The 21,541-nt window shown below is 47.4% G+C and overlaps 1 protein-coding gene across 1 annotated transcript in view; it reads right to left on the bottom strand.

Annotated features, from left to right (window-relative positions):
- Positions 1–7,950: 7,950 nt before the first annotated feature.
- LOC126546251 (uncharacterized) overlaps positions 7,951–21,541 on the bottom strand; it is a 36,591-nt gene continuing 23,000 nt past the window's right edge. Inside the window, exon 2 of the mRNA XM_050194406.3 lies at positions 7,951–10,447. Coding sequence (XP_050050363.1) covers positions 10,169–10,438 — 270 coding nt within the window. The 5' untranslated portion in view covers positions 10,439–10,447 and the 3' untranslated portion in view covers positions 7,951–10,168. The remainder of the gene's footprint in view (positions 10,448–21,541) is intronic.

Genomic DNA, 21,541 nt, shown 5'->3' with positions numbered 1-21,541 from the left:
GGGCAACGGTTATACCTGTAGTGCAGGGCGCAAAACTTCGTTAAAAATAGTTAAAAATAAGCCTTGGTCCTTTGAGCGAGTTCGTTAAACTGAAATATTGACTGTTCCAAAATTCGTTTAAGCGAAACATTTTTTCATAGAATCTATAAGAAAACTGCCGGGGATTTTTCAAAAGTTCGTTATTCTGAAATATTCGATAAACTGACGTTCGTACAACTGAGAGTTTACTGTGTATATATATATATATATATATATATATATATAGCAGGATTGGCCACCCTGGTGCAGTACTTGGCCACAACCTCCTATATGAACACAACAATCGAACCCCGGCCCTCAGTCCCCAGCAGCTGCGAAGCAACTGACCACGGCGGCGGTCAGACCTGCGACGCTGCAGAGGGTGCGAAGAATCCCTGGCTCCGGACAGGCCGCCATTGGAATATGAACCTGGCAACGTTTAACGCTAGAACGTTATCTAGTGAGGCGAGTCTAGCAGTGCTATTGGAGGAATTAGAGGGCAGTAAATGGGATATAATAGGGCTCAGTGAAGTTAGGAGGCCAAAAGAAGCATATACAGTGCTAAAAAGCGGGCACGTCCTGTGCTACCGGGGCTTAGCTGAGAGACGAGAACTAGGAGTCGGATTCCTGATTAATAAGAACATAGCTGGTAACATACAGGAATTCTATAGCATTAACGAGAGGGTGGCATGTCTTGTTGTGAAACTTAATAAGAGGTACAAAATGAAGGTTGTACAGGTCTACGCCCCTACATCTAGTCATGATGACCAGGAAGTCGAAAGCTTCTATGAAGACGTGGAATCGGCGATGGGTAAAGTCAAAACAAAATACAGTATACTGATGGGCGATTTCAATGCCAGGGTAGGCAAGAAGCAGGCTGGAGACAAGTCAGTGCGGGAATATGGGGAATATGGCATAGGCTCTAGGATTAGCAGAGGAGAGTTATTAGTAGAGTTTGCAGAACAGAATAATATGCGGATAATGAATACCTTTTTCCGCAAGTGGGTTGGCCGAAAGTGGACGTGGAGGAGCCCGAATGGTGCGACTAGAAATGATATCGACTTCATACTCTGCGCGAACCCTGGCATCATACAAGATGTAGACGTGCTCGGCAAGGTGCGCTGCAGTGACCATAGGATGGTAAGAACTCGAATTAGCCTTGACTTGAGGAGGGAACGGAAGAAACTGGTACATAAGAAGCCAATCAATGAGTTAGCGGTAAGAGGGAAACTAGAGGAATTCCGGATCAAGCTACAGAACAGGTATTCGGCTTTAACCCAGGAAGAGGACCATAGTGTTGAAGCAATGAACGACAATCTTATGGGCATCATTAAGGAGTGCGCAATAGAAGTCGGTGGTAACGCCGTTAAATAGGAAACCAGTAAGCTATCGCAGGAGACGAAAGATCTGATCAAGAAACGCCAATGTATGAAAGCCTCTAACCCTACAGCTAGAATAGAACTGGCACAACTTTCTAAGTTAATCAACAAGCGTAAGACAGCGGACCTAAGGAACTATAATATGGATAGAATTGAACAGGCTCTCAGGAACGGAGGAAGCCTAAAAGCAGTGAAGAAGAAACTAGGAATAGGCAAGAATCAGATGTGTGCGTTAAGAGACAAAGCCGGCAATATCGTTACTAATATGGATGAGATAGTTCAAGTGGCTGAAGAGTTTTATAGAGATTTATACAGTACCAGTAACACCCACGACGATAAGGTGAGAGAGAATAGGCTAGAGGAACTTGAAATCCCACAAGTAACACCGGAAGAGGTAAAGAACGCCTTGGGAGCTATGCAAAGGGGGAAGGCAGCTGGGGAGGATCAGGTAACAGCAGATTTCTTGAAGGATGGTGGGAACACTGTCCTAGAAAGATTGGCCGCCCTATATACACAATGCCTCATGACCTCGAACGTACCGGAATCTTTGAAGAACGCTAACATAATCCTAATCCATAAGAAAGGGGACGCCAAAGACTTGAAAAGTTATAGACCGATCAGCTTACTGTCCGTTGCCTACAAAGTATTTACTGAGGTAATCGCAAATAGAATCAGGAATACCTTAGATTTCTGTCAACCAAAGGACCAGGCAGGATTCCGTAAAGGCTACTCAACAATAGACCATATTCACTCTATCAATCAGGTGATAGAGAAATGTGCGGAATATAACCAACCCTTATATATAGCCTTCATTGATTACGAAAAAGCATTTGATTCAGTCGAAACCTCAGCAGTCATGAAGGCATTACGGAATCAGGGTGTAGATAAGGCATATGTAAAGATACTGGAAGATATTTATAGCGGTTCCACAGCCACCGTAATCATCCACAAAGAAAGCAACAAAATCCCAATAAAGAAAGGCGTCAGACAGGGAGATACGATATCTCCAATGCTATTCACAGCATGTTTACAGGAGGTGTTCAGGGACCTGGAGTGGGAAGAATTGGGGATAAAAGTTGATGGAGAATACCTTAGCAACTTGCGATTCGCTGATGATATTGCCTTGCTTAGTAACTCAGGAGACCAATTGCAGTGCATGTTCACTGACCTGGAGAGGCAAAGCAGAAGGGTGGGTCTGAAAATTAATCTACAGAAAACTAAAGAAATGTTTAACAGTCTCGGAAGAGAACAGCAGTTTACGATACGTAGCGAGGCACTGGAAGTGGTAAGGGAATACATCTACTTAGGGCAGGTAGTGACCACGGATCCGGATCATGAGACTGAAATAACCAGAAGAATAACAATGGGCTGGGGTGCGTTTGGCAGGCATTCTCAAATCATGAACAGCAGGTTGCCACTATCCCTCAAGAGGAAAGTGTATAACAGCTGTGTCTTACCAGTACTCACCTACGGTGCAGAAACCTGGAGGCTTACGAAAAGGGTTCTGCTGAAATTGAGGACGACGCAACGAGCTATCGAAAGAAGAATGATAGGTGTAACGTTAAGGGATAAGAAAAGAGCAGATTGGGTGAGGGAACAAACGCGGGTAAATGACATCTTAGTTGAAATCAAGAAAAAGAAATGGGCATGGGCCGGACATGTAATGAGGAGGGAAGATAACCGATGCTCATTAAGGGTTACGGACTGGATTCCAAGGGAAGGGAGGCGTAGTAGGGGGCGGCAGAGAGTTAGGTGGGCGGATGACATTAAGACGTTTGCAGGGATAACATGGCCACAATTAGTACATGACCGGGGTAGTTGGAGAAGTATGGGAGAGGCCTTTGCCCTGCAGTAGGCGTAACAAGGCTGATGATATATATATATATATATATATATATATATATATATATATATTGTTAGGATCGCCCTGGAGCTATTTCAGCCCGCTGCAGGTGCGTCGATTAATCCGGGGTGGTGGCGCCCTTCAGAGAACCAGCGAGGAAAGCGCTAACCAACCGTGAACTTCCTTTGGAGAACTGCGGACTACGGCAGCTCTGGAATGTAGAGGCGCCGGCTGGGTTCGGGCGCGACCACCTGACTAAGCGGACGCAGGACAATGGATACCACGACGACTGCGCTGCAAACGTCGTCTGCCCTCGAGAGAGCACTGAAACCTGTGCGGCACGTGTGTGTGAGCCCTCCTCCTCCAAAAGGCGGGTAGTCTACTATGACGTCGAACGATAACGTCGAAGGGAGTGCTTATAAGCAGTGGTTGTCGGCTGCTAGAGTGTGCTCGTCGTTGTGCTCGTTGTCGTGCTCGAAATGTACTCGTGAGCTGTGTGCTCGTTTGCTCTATGCTTCGTCTTGCGGGCGCCATTTGGGAGTCACGCATAGACTGTGTAAATGTATCTCTTGCTCAAAATGTTAATATGTAAATAAACCCTGTTCACCTAGTTCCTCCCAAGTTCCTCTCTACGACCTTCAACCCTTACAAATGGTGGCAGCGGCGAGATCGTTCGACAACTCCTACTACTGTATGCCAGCGGTGGGATCGTCCGACGAATCCAATGACTGGTGGCAGCGGTGGGATCGGCCTACGGCTCGTAAATCGGCCTACGGCTCGTAGACAGCAACGGCAGCTCACGGACTTTGGCACATGGTGACCGACCGGTATCCTGATCAAGTTGGAGGCGACTTGGGATTGACCACCTCTTGCAACTGACTGGATACGGCGGAGGACTGGTGATATGGTGCTGCTTCAGTGGGTAAGCGTTTGGTTTTGGCTGTAAGATTTACCAGGCTTCAATTTCACTGTGTTTGTTGATTTGAATCGCTGGGGATCTTTTACTTGTATATTGATTTGCGTGGGTATCGCAGCAAGTATTGTGTGACCGCCGAGCCAAAGCTTAAAGTAGCGACCATGGTCCTAATGTGTTTGACGGGAGCTGACCTGTTGTGGCTGTGTGAAGAGCTCGAGGTAGACGTAGAGGAGGACTTGACGGAATCAGAGATTCGTAAAACAATTCTCGAAAGTAACAATGATTTGAAGCTCATCGAAAAACTAGGTAAACGAATTCTAAGCAACATGCAGGAACGGGAATCAATTAGGCAAGAACGCCAAGAGCGTTAGCAAAAACGGCAAAAGCTTGAAAAGGAATTGGCAGCTGTGAAGAAACAGATACAGGATTTACAGCAGTTAAACGCACAAAGTCAACAGCGGCTTGAGAAATCTGTAGGCTGGACGCAGCAAAAGTGGGAGGAAGTCGATAGCAGATTTCAGTCGAAAGCCGAGAGAAGTAGTAGTACCTGTGAGGATAGCAGCACGTTCATAGGTGAACTCGAAGTGCTAGCAGCTAACGATGCCTTAGTGGCAACAGAGGCCGTTAAAGGCCAGAGTGAGAGCGACGAGGTGCTGTGCCAACAGAGGACTGCAGAGACAGCTAGGCCAGCTGCGAACAAATTGGCACAGTTACCGCACGTGTGCGTCGCATCTCATGGTAGCGAGGTCGTTAGCGAGGTACAGAATACTGCGGACTTGACAGACGCGAGCACCCATGTCGAGTCAGATCTGCGTGCCGAAGTGAAGTGCCAGCTCGACGATGCAGTTGAGGGCAGCTCTCAGGATTGCGAGCTGCGTAGCTCAAGAGAAAACAACTGCATTGTTCAGGGATCGGTGCAGCTCTCCGCCAGTCTAGGTAGCCAAGAGAGGGATGATTTAGTTAAAGATCATTCAGACTGTGCGGGTAAGAGACCGATCCGGGCCGACGAGATGTGTACCGGCCAGCACGAGGCGCCAGAAGGCGACATGAGAGGGAGTTCAAAGTGAAAGCGCCGCACAAAGAAGCGCGCTAAAGATCGGAATGCGGTGGCTAATGTAGCGCAGCCAAAGTCAGCGACAGGCGCGAAAAGCCAGGGCGCGAGGAAAAGAATGGTGCGGTCGTCATTGACGATGTTGACGCACCCAACACGTTCGAGCCACCGGTCAAAAGGAGACCGAGAAACATGTTCTGCACGGACGCGGACAAAGGGCACGGGGCAGTTATGTTCCTTGTCGGTCCGTCGTTCTTTTCGAAGTTCAGCGTGTAGTACAAAGAAGCGCAAGGTGGCAAGACGAGACCAGGTGGTAGGGAATCGCGACGCGGTCAGTCGAGTTAGTGATGAAAGTGAGCCGCCAGGACGCAAATTGGCAGGCGACTATAACGTCTTGAAGGAGCTGACAGTGAGTCAGCCCTTTTGTTGTTCCTCGGTAGCCAGTGTAGCTTTCGAACCGCGACCACCTCGGGTACGGCTCAAAAGCACGAGTCAGTCGTAAGCGTTTGGAACGGGAGGCCACGAGAGCTTCCGTAGAAGTAAAACGTGTTATTTTGTTTTATTTTTGAGCACTTGAAAATTTCGCGTTTAAGGTTTCTTTCAATATGTAAAGGTATGAGCTTTGCTTATGTTTTGTCTGAGAAGCTCCGAGAGTTGAAAGACGCGTTTTAAGTAAACATGTAGTTTCGCGAGGTGTTCGTTAATGAGTAGATAGGCTTTCTTTTTTTGTGTGTGAGTGACCTGAAGGTCGAGGTTATCGGTAAGAGGCCTATCGTAACGCGCGTCTGTATTAGTTAACCTTTTTTATGTGTTTTTTTATTTTCTCAGGTTAAGCGCGTAGGTTTTCAGTAAGTGCGTGATTTGCACTAAGAGCTCTTAGGTCCATTAGCGCGTGTCCTGTGCGGACGGAAGGAAGCAGAAGGTTTATGACTGGGTTGCTCGTGTGTGTTGAGGGCAGCCGTATTCTGACTTCTCTAGTACGCGTGGGTAGAACTAGTTATTAGAAGACACATTTGTTTAAAGGTTCCTCTGTGTTACGTAAGTTACGCAAATTTGGTTGTTCGTTTAAGGAACGTGTCCTGTGTGGACTAAATGAACAAATGTGAGTAAGCGTGATGAAAGTTTTGCGTAAGACGCAAGTACGCGTTCGGAATAGGGACTACAAAGCTAGCGCGTTTGTTTATTACGTACCTATGGAGTTTGCCAGACTGTTCAGTGGCAACAGTACGTGAGATAAATACGCCACTGCGATAGGGTAAGAACAGGCTGTTCGTGAAGTTAGGCTGCTTAAGATATGTTCGGGTATTGGTGGTTGAGAGCCTTCGGTTCAGTTCTGCGTAAACTTTTACTCTTGTGCAGCGCTACGGTCGGGTTTGGTCGAACTCAAGAGGAACGTGAACGCTCGCTTTGGTAGTACAAAATTTTGGGGCCAAATTTGGGGCTCCTAGTTGAGTGGCTTGCATTGACATTTTGATAGGAAGCCTAGTGGGTTAACAGCTGATTCCGGGCGTTTTCACGCTGAGTGGTACTGTGTTGCCGGGATCGACTCTTCTGTTCTAGTTGTTGTGAGATCGTTGAAGGCTGTCGAAATGCGCAGGGGTTGCAGAGAGCAAAGCCATCGTCTTGCTCGCCAGCCATTCTCTTCCTGCCCAGCGGTTGCCAGCACTGGCCAGGCGAGATTTTCCGGGCCATGGAGGAGCTGTTAGGATCGGCCTGCAGCTATTTCAGCCCGCTGCAGGTGCGTCGATTAATCCGGGGTGGTGGCGCCCTTCAGAGAACCAGCGAGGAAAGCGCTAACCAACCGTGAACTTCCTTTGGAGAACTGTGGACTACGGCAGCTCTGGAATGTAGAGGCGCCGGCTGGGTTCGGGCGCGACCACCTGACTAAGCGGACGCAGGACAATGGATACCACGACGACTGCGCTGCAAACGTCGTCTGCCCTCGAGAGAGCACTGAAACCTGTGCGGCACGTGTGTGTGAGCCCTCCTCCTCCAAAAGGCGGGTAGTCTATTATGACGTCGAACGATGACGCCGAAGGGAGTGCTTATAAGCAGCGGTTGTCGGCTGCTAGAGTGTGCTCGTCGTTGTGCTCGTTGTCGTGCTCGAAATGTACTCGTGAGCTGTGTGCTCGTTTGCTCTATGCTTCGTCTTGCGGGCGCCATTTGGGAGTCACGCATAGACTGTGTAAATGTATCTCTTGCTCAAAATGTTAATATGTAAATAAACACTGTTCACCTAGTTCCTCCCAAGTTCCCCTCCACGACCTTCAACCCTTACAAATGGTGGCAGCGGCGAGATCGTCCGACAACTCCCACTACTGTATGCCAGCGGTGGGATCGTCCGACGAATCCAATTATATATATGTATATATATATATATATATATATATATATATATATATATATATATATATATATATATATATATACTATAGATGAATGTGATGAAGTCGAAGAAATTAAACTAGTCAGGACGGGACACGGGAAAAAAGAAGGGGCGGAATGAAAAATGGCGGTCGCCCAACCGCGTTGTGCCTGTGTCCTCCCTTGTGACGCTGGACCAACCCGCCAACCTAAATGGCTGTCTAGGGGAATTCGCGTTCGGTGTCATTTTCTTAAAGTTGCGACATCCCCTACAACGAAACAAATTATGCTACAGAAAATATCGCTGTAGGAACAACTCCATATTTTGGCTTTACACAGCGCAATTTGCATTGTGTGTGTGCAATGAAACATGACTTCATTGTGAAAGGCACATGGTTTAATTCGTTTTGTAGAGGTCAGCTCACACAACTTTGTGATTCCAAAAACAAATACAGCAAACAACACTCCACATTCCATACATATATGGTAGCGATTTGTATATCTTCAACCACGCATACACTAAAACAACCTGCCTAACTGCCAGGCGTAATAGCAAATCCACAGTACACGGTTCTACTGAGAACCTTCTTCTTCTGTCCTCGTGCCTCGTCGCTCAAATAATTATCGGCCCACAAAGTTGAACATAGAATAATCTTACCGTACCACGAACATTGTTCCGTGCAATGTGTGTAGTGTGCCCAAGTTGTGCTTTCATTTGTAAGGTGCTCTTTGAAAGACTGCAGTGCTATCGAAGTGTTCACTTCAAGGTCTTCCCCGAGCGACGTGCCGCGTGCCCTAAATACCAAGCAAGCCCTTCTAACTTGTCCTCGGCCTGAATTCGAGATCAAACAAAGGTAACAAAAACTTTCAACAACGTGAAGCGAGAGCTCTGCCGCGAAGGCCCAAGAAAAGCAAAGCTGTCTGCCAGTTTGGAATTTCAGTGCAGCAAATAACTGCAGCCTAGCGTAGCTTTGAATTAAATGAATATGCTGAAGAAACGTACTAAGCCTGTATAAACCGTTATGTTCTTTGTCCATTGGACAAACCTGCTCTGGCAATAAGTTAATAGCAAAACTACTTATTCACGCTCAACGCTGGAGCCGAGCCTTGTGTCGCAAGATGACATTTTCACCGGTACAAAACGAAAGGAATCGTAACAGTGCGACAAATTGGAGGAACGAGAATGCTTGCTCAGTAGTTATGGTTACTGGAAAATTAATTATTAGAGCCTATTTCATCTTAAACAAAGAAAAAGTATACCACCGAAGAGAATCGTAATATCCTCAACTGGCTTCCTTGTCACGAACGTCTGAATAACAGTACACATTAGTCAATGATAGACTTTGAGGTTATAATGATGTAAAAGAGCTAGGCACAAGTGGTTGACGCACGAGCACATACACACGACATATAGTCGCCACCGGTAGTCACGGACTGTTACGAACGAACCCAACATGAACTCAACCAAAACTACGCACCACAAACTACACCAGCGTTACCAGAAGTCATAGACTTAACAGTAACTTCGGACAAGAAAATATTTATGATATATGCACGTCCCCGACACAAATAAACGGAGCATCTACGTACTATTTTTCGCAACCAACTGCAACAGAAAAAAAAAGGATGCAAGCACTATGCTACCCTTTTCAGCAATAAAGAATAGACAATTTTTCGGTCATGCGATATATGCAGACATTACTTATACATGGCAAGAAACTTCGCCAAGAAAGAAACTTACAAAAAAAAGGAACAAGAGGGACGAGTCCAGAATAAGCAGACCGCCTATCACGAATCATAGAAGTATTTTTGTATGCCGATGATCGCTCAGGTCAATAAGCAATACAAAAGCTTCTCTTTCATAAAACCTGGTTCCATTGCTAGTACATTCATTTAGAAACCAAACCAACTGCCCTTCGCTTGCAGAAATACCATGAACTAAGGAAAATGACGATGGCACTCGCCCAACTTAGAGCGGTTTCATTCGCTAAACTGTGATGATGACACACTTTGTTTCCTTCATATCCACCCTCCGCCTCCTCTTCTTCGGCGACCACATAAAGAAGCCTTTGTTTAGTCCAGTAAATAAATGATGCATTAAAGAATACGTCGTATTTTATTTGACTAGGACACGAGCTGCCCTCAAATTTCCGGCTGCGGTCAATTTAACTTCGAAACAGAAAACGCCGACGAACTGCCACTATAGTCTAATTACCGGGATGAAAAAAATAATTTTTTTTTAAAGAGCAAGCACCGTTTTCTTTTTTTTCTTCCTTTCTTCTTGTTCTTCTTTTTCTTTCCGGTCTTTTTTTCCTACTCTCACGATATCGCGACTCCTCTGTTTACTCTCCAGGCAACTGTCCCGGTTGAGCGCCCTTGAATATCAGCAGTGAGAAGCACTGCACTGGAAGACTGCGTTCTAAATAGCCACACGAAGTGAACGTGCTCTTTGTTTGCGTTTTCCATTTCGGGATGCGCGGCCGCGCTGTGGAGTGGGTGGCAGACGTCCCGTCAGAAGCAGGAGGTGGACGAGGACAGGCACACGTGGCGTGCCGCCGGCATTCTGTGGCTAATGACAGACGCGCCGAGCGAAGAGCTCAGGTGGGCACAGTGCCTCCCGCGCATATAAACTGGACGCCGCTGTTGATGTCCCTGCCGTTGACCATGTTGTCGGAGCAGAAGTACGGCAGCAGCACGCCGCGGTGCAGCAGCGCGGCCACGTCCTTGGCCGCCGGCACGCAGGGCACCAGCACGTACACCAGGATGTACCAGAAGGCGGCAAAGCCGGCTACCCAGAAGGCGGCGAAGATGAGCAGCAGCAGCCACACCAGCATCCAGCATACCTTGGCACCTCCGGAGCTGGCCATCACGCGTGCCTGTAGCGAGAAACGTCCGGCAGCACACGTCAAGAGATTTGGCGAGAGAATGTTGGGACTGTACGGTTTCCGAGTAGAGGTAGGCAAACGCCGAAGTGGAAACTGATTTAGCCCTTTCATCACGGCTCGATAAAATTCTGGGGCACATAATCGTGTGTGCTAATTGAGCAGGTTTATCACAAAAGCAATTTACTTGCGCACGCACAAACATATGAGTATCTGCTCAGGTATTCATAAGACACCGTCGCGATAGCGGAGTATTTGACGCTAGTGACGTCATGCGTCACTCATGCGCCCGGCCGACGCGCCCACATTTCGATACAGGCGTAATAAAAAAAATTAAAAAAAAACTCGTGTGCTTATAGATTTAGGTGTGCGTTAAAAAACCCCAAGTGGCAAAGAACAAAATACGGAGTCGTCTACTACGGCATGCTCCATAATCCTATCGTGGCTTTGCCACGGAAAACCTTGAGGTATTACGGAATTACCGTAAGGTAATTTTAAAATAATTTTTCAGCCAACTTGTTCTTACAGTTGGTTTTCTTAAGAAATTGTACTCCTCAGCTGTAACGCGAGTCACTTGTTTGCGCTATGCTAGAAGCCCTGCATTACTTTAACTTTCTTTCTCATTTTAGGAAGAGCACAGGAAAGACATATTGCCAAACATGGAAAGAACGGTAGTTCGAGTGCTTTTCACACGTACGTAGCCAGTGGCCCGAAGGACACGTGTTTTGACTAGAGATACAACGGAATATTATAGAGCCACGTAGTGCTTCTTCACAGATATTCACAGGTACTCTTGCAGGGTCGTCAACGAATTGTCACGTTTTATGATTCGGAAGAAAGTGTGAAAGCTCTTACAACACTGGTCCCATGGGAATGAGTGAAAAATTACGTCGCTGAAGGCATACATTGAACGAAAATCAGACGCCCTGCATATACAGGACAATCAACTTGATTCCGCAACGCTCATTCGGCTCCACAAATCCACGTTTTACTGTGAAGGGCTTAGTTTTTTTTATTAGTTTTAAGTGCTTGAATGTATCTGCAGCATTGCTGGAGACGCGGGTTAACACTTTACCTCACTAGGCCTGCGGGGCACTTCTCTCTGTACGCATATGTGGAAGCACCCTCACTACTAGATTTCGGTGCATACGTAAAAATGGAAGTAAACAAACTTTCTCATCCACCCCGAATGTAGGGACAGTAGCCAAGAAACACAGGTGGTCCAAGCGGCGCAAGATAACCGACGAATTCCCTCAGTGGCAGTCAAGCAGCTACGCGCTCATAACGTACACGAGTGGTCGTTACATCGTTAGGTTGCCAAATAGAGGTTGCCGAGTGCTCCCAGCTGTGGCATTGAAGAAACCGGACGCACTGTGGAGGCGCCCACGTTTGCCTCGCCCAACGCGAGCAGTGCAAAATTCAGTGAAACGCTAACTAGGTGGACGCATACGCGGTATATAGGCGGAAGCGAATGCACGCCGAACGCTGATGGAAACATATTTTAGCTCCGAGAAAACCAGCTATACATGCTATTTCATAACGTCGGAATCAAACATTGAGAAGCACTTCTGAGTTGACGTCCTTAAAGAAGACCGCGTTTACTGCGACAGTGCCACAAAGGAAAACTACAGAAATTCCAAAGCCTTCTTGATTGCTGGCACATATATTTCCATTTACCGAGTGTTTCTAGGGAGACTTCAAGTAATATTTGAAGATGACCATTTTAATAGAAAAGGACAACTACTTCAGAGACATACCGTCATTTGTGACTACCACGGGTTGACAGGTGGAAAGGATAATTATCACTAATTAACAAGCATAATTAATAAACTTTTCAACTTTTAGTTTCAACGAACTCATCGATATTGGGAAACTGAAGCGAGAGCTCCTTGCAAGCCATTAAACGTTTGCATCTGGAAAAATGTGGCTATGGTGTTAGGCTGCTGAGCACGAGGTCGCGGGATCGAATCCCGGCCACGGCGGCCGCATTTCGATGGGGGCGAAATGCGAAAACATCCGTGTACTTAGATTTAGGTGCACGTTAAAGAACCCCAGGTGGTCGAAATTTCCGGAGTCCTCCACTACGGCGTGCCTCATAATCAGAGTGTGGTTTTGGCACGTAAAACCCCATAATTCATTCATCTGGCAAAATGCGTTTACCCATCAGAGCGCCCGCAATTGAAACTGGGAGGCTGCAGCGAGCGCAAAGCCACGCCCGTCGAGGCAACGTCCTAAACGGGCAACCGGCGGGATGCGGCTCCATGCTCCTCGCTGTCGCAGCCCGCTGGCTCCCCGTGTTACGGTTGGCGTGTAGCATCCCAGGCAAAAAGGATGCTCGACCACCATGCCCCATCGAAACGAAGGGTGGATTCCCAATTTGTTGTGGTTGTCTCGAGTGGTTACCGGTCCGGCTGGCGCCCCGCTGTACTTAAAGACCCCTTTGTGTGTGAACTGTCCCACTCTAAGGGGAAGGCCCTTTCCGCGAACCAACGACGCCTAGAAGAGAAGGGGATCAGCGGCCCATCCACAATCATACGCCCTTTCCGCGAACCAACGTCGCCTAGAAGAAAGGATAAGCGCCTACGATCCCGGACCTGCGGGTTGCCACCTGCGGAGGCCGGCCCGTGCCACCTCACCTGGGAGCAGAGATCCGCCGCCTATTTCTCGACCAGACACTGCGGGTTACCACCTGCAGAGGCGAGCCTGTGCCACCTCACGAGCAGGGATCAGCCACCCATCGACAACCAGACTCAGTGCATGTCACGTGACGTTGACGTGAGCAAGATCCCGCCTACGATTTTAGTGGGCCTATTTAAGGGGCCCCGCACTTCATTCATTCTCTTCTTCTCATATTTCACCAACCATTGAATAAACCGTGCAAGTTTCGCACTAGAAGTCGTCTCGTCCCTGCCTGATCGCCATGGTCTACCGGACGCCTGCAGCCTGCCGACAACGCCACGCTACCCAATAGTAACGCCGGTCGCGGTTGAAGAACCAGGCGTCGCAACAACTCGGCAGCGGTGGGGTACGTTACCCTGGAGAACGCAACATCCGCTACTGGGTGACGTAAACAGAACGTCACCTAGAGGCGCGCGGCTTTGGGATCGCTGCAGCTTCTCAGTTTCGGTTTCGCGCGTTCTCATAGCCAAAATTCGCTGCGCCTGAGTTCCGCAGGTAATCGCATTTTCCAGATCCAAAAGTTGATATGGCTTGCATAGAGATTTCGCTTCAATTTACCGATTGCGATGAGCCCCTTGAAACTAAAAGTTTAAAGGTTAATTATTGAATTTTTGTTGATTAATGACTAATAACCTCGTATCACCTGTCACCCCGTGGTTGCTACCACGTCCGGTTTGCCTCCGAAGGAACTGTCCATTTATTTCAAAACGGACATTTTTAAATATTACTAAAACTGCTCATACACACGCCATGTATATGTCCTTAGCACATATTTACTCGCGTTCTGCTAATCAACAACAACGCCACTGCGTAACTCTCTACGGCTAGAACTGCCCCGAGTAAAATATCTGCCGCAGTGCATCCATTTCACCAAGAAAATATGCAGAGAAGCACTGATTCCGAGCTCTCTTTGTGAAAGTGATAGCTTAGAGCTTCACCAAATGTAGGTATTGTGGCCTTTGCTTTTGACACGAAGATGGTTGTCCAGAAAGACGCAAAAGAAGCGTCTTGCAACATCTTCTATGAAGATGGCCCCATTTTTTTGCGGAAATAAGGCCTCTCTCCAAGCATATCGAAGGCAAATGCTGAAGCTAAGTCAGTTTATGACATGGAATCTTGGGAGTATGCACTGCCTGCAACACAGGAAATTGCAGTCTTATTTTCTATAATGCGACAATTATCAAGAAAACTCAGTTCAGCTATTTTTGTTCCACGGTACATGAATAAGTCAGCGTGGAAAGATAAGCGACTACTGGGATTCAGTCAGAATGGAAGAACGACAGAGATGAATCCAGTATCCTCTATGACAAGAAGCTGCCTGTCAAACTAAGAATGTGGGTGGAACTACACCAGCAACGTTGTTCGAATATGAAGCAGTTTGTATGATTATGTTGAAAGGCAAGCTTCGAAATAAAAAAATGATGTCCGCTATTCGAATAATCTAAGTAACTGAAGAGATGATGTTGAGATGGAAGCGGAAAAAAAGGTAAAAAGAAGAAAAGAAGAAAAAACTCAGTGCCCTTCCACTCTGTGAAGAAAGACGACCAGCGAAGCTGTGTAATGTGGGCCCTTTAATGGCGAACTGCACCTCCGCCGCGGGTCGGCCCGGCATTGCACTATCTTTGGGATTGGCCCACGTATGGGGAGTGCTTAACGCCTGCTTCACCTGCACCGCGGGTCGGCCCGGCATTGCACTATCTCCGGGATCGGTCCACGTATGGGGAGTTTTTTGCTTACCACGCCAACAACAACACGAAAATTTCCTTGGACTGTAGAGGTATACAGCTTCGCTGTAAAGGAAACGCAACATTTGTAGCAATGGGACATAGGTGACAGTTTAAGGGGTATAAAAAATAGGTTGTGGCGTTCAACGCTCCGGAACTGCACAGTGGGCTATGAGGAACGCCCTAGCGGTTGACTAGGTTTGATCGCCCGCGATTGTTTAGCGTAAACGCAAATATACGTAAAAAAAAGGATGATTCACAATAAATGATGTTGCTGTGCGTAAAGTACGTGACAACATGTTGAATTCATTCTTTAGTCTTGCTAGAATAATTGTTGCGAATACTGCTTTGGGTGCTACTGATTCGCCTGCGGTGCTTGCTGCTGGCTGGATACAACAGACGCATCTGAGTGACTGTAATCAAAGAATGTACCCCACAGCTGTATTAAATGGCCCGGATCACCGCCATTGGTTCTAGTTCTGGCAGTGGTTAGAGTGCCCGTGAATTTGGATTCACAATTATAACATACACCTGCCAAACCGCGTGGAAACGGTTGTTCCTTCAACTTTGTCGCAGTGTCCACAAGCAGTTTTATTCACAAGTACGAGTAGCGCCCTCCATCAGGACGCTGGTTGGACAAAGGATGACTGTATTCCAGCTTAGAAAAAAGACGAAGACGGTGACCTCTAAAAAAAGCATTGAAGACTTTTTGCAACTTTTCTCAAGAGTAGCAGAGTCTAGACGGTATACTTCTGGAGAAGCATGGTACTTTACTGGAAGCGCTGTGCTCTAAGAGGAATATTTATAAACTCTGCAAAGCCATGCTACCGCCGTCAGCTCTTCCAGCCTTTGCACCGTTATGCTAGCCGTGAACAAAAGGAAAAGATACAGCTAAATTGCGGCAACAAGAACGCGGCAGCGTCAGCGTTTTGTATTTACTTCGTGGCCACTTAGTTCTGGGCCATGCTCTTTCTCTCATGTGTCGGACGAGCCCGGCGCAGTGCCAGGTCTGGGGTTTGCGGCTCAAGGCGCGTTTAGCAACGGCAGCAAGGTTACCTTGGCGACCCGGAAGCGTTAACAGGGCAGCACAATTTTAGCGCTGTCAGCTTCGTGATGCGGGGAAATCATTGTTCTCCACTCTTGGGGTCGTGAGACTAGCTGAAAATGAAAATGCTCGAGATGGGGCGATACAGCGGCAGTATCCTTTATACATGATCACGTTTGTAATGATGGTGAAGAACCATTCAGTGCCAAAACTGTGAATCACGGGTTTAACTCTTTATTCGGCGAATAGGGCGAGAGCGAAATACTCAACAGATCAAGAACGCACTAAAGACAGGGAAAGACGCACAAATTACTTTTCTCCCGTTTTAATTTATTCATTGTCCTTAAGCCAGATTGTACCTGTTCATTTCTTCTTGCGTGTCGAATGACTTTAGCAGCGCATATTACGTGACGCGGAAACGGTTATATTGCTCTATAGTTTCCTAAAGCCCCACCTACCCTTTACGAACAGTTTGAATATTTATGGAAAAAAACGCTCAAAAGTTTAAGATTTATACTCTTACAACTATAGGAACTTGCAGTTGAGTGATTATAAACATTAGGAGCGGCTCGCGAACGATTTACACACCCTAGTCGGACCGAATCCACGGTCCAGTCCAACGTCCGAAAGAGACACGTGGTATCTATGTTATATCTACAAAAAAAACCTGCGTGGTGATTTTCATACTCCTTTTTTGAAAAGTCGCTGTTTCGTCTGAAAGGCGGAGCTTTCATAGCGATAGAAAAGTAATGGACAATTAAAGTAATGGACACAGACTAAGGTTTTTATTTGCGCCACACAGGTGCCCTGACTGCGACATGGCCGCGCGGCCATCCGCAGCCCATCTGTTTTGGGAGTGCCAGCGACACGCTCAGCAGCGGGACCACCACCTGAGGGCGGTGCGAGTGTCGTCCTACGAGGAGTGGATTAGATCGGCAACTGGCTCGATGGATTCCGACAGGCTCATTCTGGACTCGCTCTTGGCTTTCGCCAAGGACGCGCAGCTTCTAGGACGGCTCTGAATACGCCTCCCCCTCCTCTTCCTATTCCCCATTATAGGCCTTCGCGCCATCCCTAAATAAATACATTTTATCATCATCATTAAGGCGACAGCCTTAAGTGGCTCGTTGCAACGGCTCATACCCTAAAAGATCAGCGCCTAGTCCAGTGAAGCAAAAACTAAGATCATCAGGAATGGCTCATACCCCCGTGAGCAAACAAAGATGCAAAGGCTGAATACGAATGAAGGAACGGAAGAAAGAACGAAAGAAGGAACGAAAGAAAGAAAGAAAGAAAGAAAGAAAGAAAGAAAGAAAGAAAGAAAGAAAGAAAGAAAGAAAGAAAGAAAGGAAGAAACTTTAAGTAGTGCATTAGGTGCTCGCATATGTCGTTGAGGAGGTCAACCTACAGCGCCACACGTTTACTTCACACTGCGGCTCGTTACGCCTTGCAAGAAGCCTGGCCCCTCCGATTGTGTAACCTAATGCATTACCACGTGTTCAGCAGGCTTTCGTCTTCACGTGTTACAGGAGTGTAACATTCTGGCAAACTTTTTTCTATCGGCCGCATAAAGTGAAGCAAACAATCGTCTATTAATTAACGACTACGGTGTCATTGTGTTCACAGGCAAACATGGACAGCTTTCACAAGATGACCGCGATTATTTGCTGTCACAATGGTGGCGTCATGAAGACTGCCGCCAACGGATAGCGAACGCTTAGTGCTACCGCTTGCTTCACTGAAAGTCCAACAAAACTTAGGCTACCCGACCTCCAACACTAGGCGCGCGGGAAGACAGCGCGCATGTATACCCCCCAGCCAACACGGCTCGCTCACCTTTAACATTTGCACCCGCCGCCGATTACTTCCAAGATACCGCGTGCAGCCCGCGTGTGTGTTCTAGCTCATGTGTGGGCTAGAGGAAGAGACGCTCACTCTCCTACCCGAGCGCGCGCTTGACCACATGACCTCTAACATTGGGTGCGCGAGATGACAACGTGCATCAAGCCACTATCCCAATTGGCTCACCTTCGCACACTCTTCACGCGCACCATACGGCGTCGCACACTCTTCGTCAAACGCGCACCATACGGCGCGCTAGCCGCTCATACTGATCGCCCTGCATGGGACTTCATACGGAACATCACGGCGACCGCAATTGCGATGACGACGGCAAAACTTTGCCTCGACTGTCCGTATAACTCGTATCGCAATAAAACTTTAATTCTTGGGTTTTAATTGGAAAAGCCACGATATGATTATGACGCACGCCTGGGCTGCTTTAAAGTGCACCTAAACCCAAGTACACGAGCGTTCCACCCGCCGTGGTTGCTCAGTGGCTATGGTGTTGGGCTGCTGAGCACGAGGTCTCGGGATCGAATCCCGGCCATGGCGGCCGCATTTCGATGGAGGCGAAATGCGAAAACACCCGTGTACTTAGATTTAGGTGCACGTTAAAGATCCCCAGGTGGTCGCAATTTCCGGAGTCCTCCACTACGGCGTGCCTCATAATCAGAAAGTGGTTTTGGCACGTAAAACCCCATAATTTAGAAACGAGCGTTCCTGCACTTGGCCCCTCTGTGAATGTGGCCGCCGCGGCCAGGATCGAACCTGCGACGTTGATCTAAGCAGCGCAACGCCATAGCCACTAGCCTATCGCGGTGGTTTCTCAAGCTCTTCTCCAATTTTCATAACCTATTCAATGAAGAAATGCCAGAAAGGTGCAGGAAGTGTATCCGTGACAATACGTTTCCCTTACCGAGCGCGCTTTTTAGCATGATGATGACTATGATGAGTGATATTTGTGTAGCATAATGGCCAAACAGTACCGAACACTTTGTGAACACCGCTGAATCACACTACACATAAGATTAACAGTACAGCTAGTCTGGGAGGTTATAGCTGCCGCAGGACGATTAAGAAAGCTATAACAAAAAAGCGTCCTAGGCCCAGCATTCGCAAAAACGTTATTACGTTAAAAGCGTTCGTGAACGAATGCTAGCCAGAAGCGATGACGGACACATTTGCTCAGGCGACCGGCGAATGCCAAGCAGTACTTACGAACAAACAGCTTCGTGAATTCAGGTCCTAGGCTCATACTAACAAAAAGCTCTTACGTGAGAATGAATTGCTCGGAAGAAAACATTCCAGTCGATTTGGTGGTTGACATATCATTAGACAAGCAGCCGGCCAATGGCAAACAACAATTACGAAATAAAAAAAAAGCTTTGTGAATCGATACCAAGAAGCTTAATGAATTCGGCGCCTATTCATAAAGCTTCTCGTTCGTAAGTGCTTTTTTCCCCTGGCCAGCCGCCTTCGCCATATGGGCTATGGACCTTAGGGTCCATATAAACCAAAAGCTCTGACGTCAGCGTTCTTCGTAAGACAAATTTCCAGGGAATCGTGATGCTGGACATATTATTAGAAAAGGTGACCAGCTAATCGCAAAGAGCGCTTGCGAACAAAAAGCTTTGTGAACTGGTTGTCTGGGCCCGTATTCACAAAAAGTACTAGCCCAATAACTATTCGTGAGAGCATATGCCAACCAATCATGGTGACGGACATATTATTAGCAAGGGATTCAGGTCAATGTCAAGCAGCACTTACGAACGCAAAGCTTTGTGTTTCGGCCCGAGTTTCTTGTTTGACCAAGGCGGCGTACCTGAACTTTGCGCGCTTCAACACACGAGTGCTGCGTCCCCAGTGCGATCGAAGTGGCGAGTTGTAACCTTAGTATGCTCGATGACCAACTTATTAGCACCGAAAGACGACATGACTCATATGTGCTGTCTGCTGCTGTTCCGAGGGTGAACTCCCATGCTCTATAATGTATCACATTCCGGGAAATGCCGGGCATGCTGGCTTTACTCGAACACGCATTCGCAAAGATAGTTTTTAAATTCACCCCAGAAAGTCATAATTTATGTTCTCGGTGTCTGTACCCGGGCCTCACCCTCATGGCTATCCGGGCGACAATCTCCATCATACGATCGCCCGAACCCTACGCCACAGCTCTGGCAACTGCGCCCACACGTTAGAACGTAGTGATCACAAATACACGTGATAGACTAAAGGCAGTTATGCACGTGTAATTTATATCTCATAAAATCACAATGAAATGATAATTCATCATAATTGCACATTTTCAATTCCGTCAAGTGGATCAATCGATAAATCGGCGCTTGCACTTCGAACATGTCATGAAATGGCAAAGAGAAGCTGGAACGTTGCTGTCAGATGCCGCCTCTGAACTTCACACGTTTCAACCAACCGAACTGGGTTGCACAACGCGATCGCTACGCCTTTCACGCCTTTCGTGATGGAACATAGGCGTGTTTGAAACTCAGCGTTATTAAAAGTCGGCTTGAAGTTTAAACGCAACCGAGATTATGGTGAACAAGCAACCTGGAAAATGACAGTTACAATAACTTCAGATAACCCGGATCGTGCAATGTGTTTACTAACTAGCGCTTTCACGTTTCGCCCGGTTAGCATCGCCGTTACAATTGAAAGAAAGGAACAGTAGGAAAAAGGAAGCGTTCATTACGCTTATTCGACGCTCGTCATTTGCTTTCGATTTTAATGTAACTATCACAGATGAAAGGGAGAATAATAGTGAAGCAGCCGGCGTCTTTCCTTTTCTTTTTTAAGCAAAGCAAGAAACGGTGTCGTAGTCGACGGTTAAATGTAGCTGAGGGAGATGAAGCGTATAAGAACTTGATCTGAGAAGCTTTCTTCTGTCACTCGAGTAACAATATAGTTCTTTTTATCTGGTCTTATCTTTAAACAAAGACAGGGCGGGGGGTTGTGAAAAGGGGGATGTGCACTCTGCCATAACGCACACCGGTGGAGTAAAAGCAGCAGAGTGTGGCAGTTTGGTTTGTGAAGCTCCTTGGCTACCCAAAAACGCTACGCACACCTCATCTCAGAAAATGAAGGCGCCCGCTCCCCCCGTCGTGATCGTCTCACCATTACTTTCATGAAACGTTGCTGGTGTGGCCACGTGAAACCCGAGTAGGTCTCCCCGCAATGACTTTTCTGAGGAATAAAAAGCAAAGGAAGACCAGATGGAAAGGAAGATAGTCTGCTCGACGTCGGCCAAAGGTCTTTGATCCCACCGAGACCTCGCTGTTTGCCTTGGTCCGTTTCCACAAGAAATACGGCATTTTCGAGGCAGAATGTTTATGGCTGCTACGCTTTCGAGTGGGCGATATTTTTAGACCACGGAGAGACGTTTCGAGACTTGGAGCCGCATCTCTACGCCTATACACACGCACGTCGCGTGGGCTCTTTCCCATTTTCTTCCATGTGATTATCACGTCGTCGCCCTTCACGTGACCGCAGCCTGACGATGCGCTGACACGTAGCAGCCGTCAGTCTGCAAAACAGCGCAGTATACTCTGCAGGGCCCTAGCTGCGCGTGAGCAACACGTACTACACCGACGACCGATTGCTTGTCACTTCTGCTCGTCCGTTACACAGGTTACACAGCTGTTCTGAATAGTGAGTGAAGCGCGATTGGTCGGTGGGCGCGGGGTCAAAATGTGGCCGCGGACATTGTATAGAAATATTCATAATATTATTATTTGTGGCCTTTACTCTTTTCTCTGCCGCCTCACGCTAAGCGCCGTTATGGGT

Source organism: Dermacentor andersoni, chromosome 1 (genome assembly GCF_023375885.2).
Source record: "Dermacentor andersoni chromosome 1, qqDerAnde1_hic_scaffold, whole genome shotgun sequence".
NCBI classification, from domain to species: Eukaryota; Metazoa; Arthropoda; class Arachnida; order Ixodida; family Ixodidae; genus Dermacentor; species Dermacentor andersoni.
This window is presented reverse-complemented; position numbering and strand designations above follow the sequence as displayed.